The sequence below is a fragment of the Micromys minutus genome (genome assembly GCF_963924665.1).
Source record: "Micromys minutus genome assembly, chromosome: 4".
Lineage (NCBI taxonomy): Eukaryota > Metazoa > Chordata > Mammalia > Rodentia > Muridae > Micromys > Micromys minutus.
The window spans coordinates 75,209,337-75,213,860 of record NC_137973.1 but is presented as its reverse complement, the minus strand read 5'-3'; the positions used below and the strand labels follow the sequence as shown (position 1 = coordinate 75,213,860).

The 4,524-nt window shown below is 42.2% G+C and overlaps 1 protein-coding gene across 2 annotated transcripts in view; it reads left to right on the top strand.

Moving 5' to 3' along the window:
- LMO4 (LIM domain only 4) overlaps window positions 1-4,003 on the top strand; it is a 16,715-nt gene extending 12,712 nt beyond the window's left edge. For both annotated transcript variants that reach the window (XM_080915555.1, XM_080915556.1), the window contains exon 5: window positions 3,261-4,003. In XM_080915555.1, coding sequence (XP_080771681.1) covers window positions 3,261-3,269 — 9 coding nt within the window. In that variant the 3' untranslated portion in view covers window positions 3,270-4,003. The remainder of the gene's footprint in view (window positions 1-3,260) is intronic.
- The last annotated feature ends 521 nt before the right edge of the window (window positions 4,004-4,524 follow it).

The following is a 4,524-nucleotide window of genomic DNA, read 5'->3' as shown; positions in this document are numbered from 1 at the left end:
CAAACACACACTCTCACACAGAGAAACACTCACACACACCCACAAACACACACACACAATCATACACACACACTCATGCATAGGAACACACACAAACACTCACATACACACACACACACACACACACAACCAAAAACATTTATCTGCAGATAGAGATTTAGCAAGCTTCTGAAGGCCTAGCAGGAAAGTATTAGATTTTTTTGTCTTCTGTAATGCATTTTCTTCTTGCTGAGGAGGAAAAGGAGATATTCTTGGGAAATTTTAACTGTTTAAAATCATGCTGCTGTGTGTATTAGAATGCTCGTATTTGCTCTTTTCCCTAGCTTAGGTTTATGGGGTAATTTAACATGTTTTCTTTATTTGGTAAGTGTTAATTACATGAGATTGTGCAGTTTTATTTAATTTACTAATGGGGAGAATACAGACTAACCATTTAAGAATCAGAATGTTAGGGTTTTTGTTTTTCTTAATTGCAAATTAGCCAGTTACCTCATGAGAGGTAGGGAGGCTTCTTTAAGGACTGCCGGCACCCAGAAGGACTTACAGGTTTTTATAATTTGATTTTTAATGAAGTTAGTCTATAGGATAGTGTTGAGAGAGCAATGAATGGGCAACATAAATATTTGAAGATACGCTTTTTGAACGAGAGGCAAGGCCATCTCTAATTACAGAAGGGCTACACATAAGATGGTAAATTCCACTCCCCCTGTTTAGTGTAAAAGCTTAACACATCCCCAAAGTGTGTTAACTTGCTATGTTGCTGGTTTTATGCTATTTCCTGACTTAGTCTCACACACACACACACACACACACACACACACACACACACACACACACAGATTTCCAGCTTATTCCAGCATGGGGAACACAGAAGGAGGGAGGAGACAGAGGGGGTTTAGATTGTGAAGACTGAACACCGGCAGTGGCTACAGAAGTAAGTAGGGGACACTGGGACGGTGAGCAGGACTCCGCCAGCACCTGACCAAGTATAATAAATATTTCTGTGAAGGGGTGTCAGGAGGGGAAGACGGTCAGTTTTGGTTTTTGTGTTTTACATCTATGGGCTTGCCTGTGTGGTACCTTTCACTGGGGGTCTCTGCTTCTCACACCTCGTTCAGGAGTTGTAGGGTATTCATATTGGGACACAAAATATGGTTCAGGCAATGGAAAGGAATCTGCTAGTGCATATTTTTTTAATGTCGGAAGCTCCCTTCCTCCTGATGCGGAGGGAGACAGGTGGCCTTCAGAAATTAACTGCACATGAAAGGCACAAGAAAATAAAACTTAAGGAAATGATCCTGCCGGGCAGTGGTGAGGTGCTGTGTTTTGGGGGTGGTGTTAATTAAGCACATTTCCCTGTTGGCACGAAGGTCTCACATTTTTGTCCTTGGTGCTCTGCTCACCATGAGCAGTCAATTCACAAGGTAGTTTTTGTAAACAAAGGTTCTGGGCTGAATGTGGTCCAGAGCGATATTAATGAGAGAGCAAGAGGGAAGAGTTAATGAAAACACACTTCCTAGCGGAACACAAACTGCCTTTTGGAGAATGCTTTAAAATGGTTTTCCCCGAAACCCCGTGGCGTTTTCTTTTCAATGGGAGAGGAGATGAGGAGGGATGACGAATAGTTCCATTTCAGTATTTTCTTTTCTCGTGTTCTCTGAGTTTGAGGGTTGAGAAAAATTCGATGTTTATTTCAGCCATTTTCCTCCCATTCACAGAACCAATTACATTTTAGTACATGATGCTCAGTAAATAAACTTAGCCATCTTCGGTCTTGCAAATAATGAATCGATTATCTGTATGACCCTTTGAAGGCAGCTCATTGTATGGGGGTGATTCGAACCTTTGCGTCTGGTTTTTAAACTTTTCTTCTCCTGAAGACTGTTTATGGTGTCAGGAACGTGGTGTTCAGTTACTGTGCGCAGCTTGGTTTTTATATATTCTGAGGAAGATAAATTTAAGGTTTTCAGTTGAAATCTCATATTGACTGAAGTCCAGATCCAGTGGTCTTTGAGGACCTACATAGTCTTGTGGCTTCTGTTATTTGGAGGAGAATTAGCTGGTCCCAAACCATGGTGTTTTCTGAAATATTAGAAAAATCAGAAATCCAGACTTATTTTTCCCCCTTTGTAGATAGATTCCTCCCCGCTTTGGAATTTTTCCCTTCCATTCAGAGGTGGAAGGGGACCTTCTAGAATTTTCTGTGCTTTGGTGGGAGGAAGATTTAGCAAAGCTTTCTAGGTTATGCATCACTTCAAGGTTCCCCGTGGTTACGTAATTGGTACTGTATACGTCTGTCCATTGTAAAGGACATTTGCTGCTCATTTATTAAATATGTTTGCTGGCTGCTGCTGCGTCTTAGCTCTGGACAGACAAATTACCTTTCTCACACCGAGCTTCCCCTCTGGGGAATTGAGCCTCCCCCACTCTAATTAGTTCAGATGTGGAGTTGTAGACTTGGGCCTTTGGTAAGTTAGGGGAAGGGTGACCCGAGAACTTCCCAAGATGTCCCCGTGTCACTTAGAGAAACCCCTCAAACCCTGATCTACATTATTCGGCGTTGGTGATTGCAAACAGCTTGTGTCTGTCAGCTGTGAGCTACCAGTTGTACACGTTGGAGCTAGGTTCTCAGGCTGGTTGCACATCACACAGAAATATGGGATTCCTACGCCTATAACATGTATGTAACATTAATATGACAAAGGAAGGAGACTGTGAAAAAAATGATTCTGTATTTGCATATAGAAATTGTCACAGGCATGCACTAGGGGAAGAAGCCAACATAGCTGAAGGGTTCCCACGAGAAGACGGCAGAATGACGCCATCTCATTCGTACCGTGTAACGGTTTTGTTACCCCTACTTTCAGTCATTTGTCACAGATGATACAACTGAGCCCACATAATCCAAAACTTCTTATGTAGGGATCTTACTCTGAATGGCCTAGGGTATTTTATTTTATTTTATTTATTTAAATTCCAAGATGTCCCTATGAGGGGTGACCTTCTTTTTGGAGAGAAACCCGCATTACCAGAGTTTGAGGCCGGTTTAGAAATCCACACCAGAACCTTCCATTTCCCATCTCATCCTCTCTGCTAGTAAAACATTCTGCTTCGGAGTGAGGCGAGCCCCCATCGAGTCTCAGTTGGGAAGGAATCTAATAAGAGAAGATTAGTGAACGAGGAGACGATGTCGTGTTTGGGTTTTAATACCTCTCAAGTTGAGCACGGTGGCTAAGATGCCCGTTTTTTATGTCTTGCAGGTCTGCTGAGAGGTCAGAGTATTGCAGAGTGCGTGCCTTCATCTCAGACTTGTTCATCACAGGTGGATCCCGTGTGTCCGCAGTAGACCAGTCACCTTTGTAGTCACCACCATGTCATCGCGCCCCCTTTAGTCTTGAGTGCCCTTCCTGCATTTATTGGTGTATTAAAATGACTGAATATGAACATTAAGGACTCCATGAACCTGGGCTAATGGGAGACGGTAGCGAGAATGAAAAAAAGATCCACCGAAGGACATCTAGGGGGGGAGGGTGCTTGGGGGGAGGGAAATGACTAATGAAGCTAATTAAAAGAAGCATCACGAACCTGCTTTCTACCCTCATTAACAATTAGCAGGGCACCGGCCAGAGTGTGCGCCCTGTTTTACTTTATCAACATTCTGTTTGCTCTTTGTATATTTAAGTGTTGTAATGAGATGTGTTTCAGTCAACCTGAACATGAGTTAAAAGGAAAGAGATGTGGCTTTTGTGATATTCTATCACAAACACTTTTATTGTATCTCTGTAAAATACAATGTATGTATGCATGTGAGTGTTCTTGTCCTGATGTTGCTCCGCCCATGACAAAGGTTAAAAAAGAAAAGAAAAAAAAAATGAGGCTCACAGCCAACACTATGTAGAAATCCCCCCCCCCCACACTTCTAATTTGCTGAATGAAGAAAAAAAAATCTTTTATTTGTGATATTTTCAGAGACATTTGCTCTAGTATGGTGTATTTAAATAATAAAAACTTAAAAGAAAAAATATTCAACAGAGTTTGGGTTTAAACGCTGCTTCTTCTCTTGTGTGTTTTGAAAGGATTCGTGGTATTCTTGTTGTCTGTGGCAAACGTTGAAATTTGGAGTGAGGAATAATGGGCTTTATACCTGGATTTAGCTCCAGGCTTATAAAGTAGTCATCGGATTATTAAAGTATGCTGTTGTGAGCCAGGAACAGGTCAGCAGTACTTTGCATTGGAGTCTTTGCTGTGTAAACTGGAGTACTTGGGTGGTTCATTAGGAAAGCCTTGGGTTTTGGTCACGGGCATGTTGAAAACCACAGCACAACTCACATCAGTTGTGGTAGCCTTTGAGCATCACATGTGGATGTGAAGTCCCATTGGTTTAGAGGCTCCACAGCTCCTTCTGACTTTGCCTGATAAGCCAGGATTCTTGACCTGTAACCTCGTTCCTTTGCATCTTCTTCTCTGACTTGTCTTTTTCCTTGTGTTTACTAGGGGAGGATCCATGTCTCCTTCAGTCTTGAG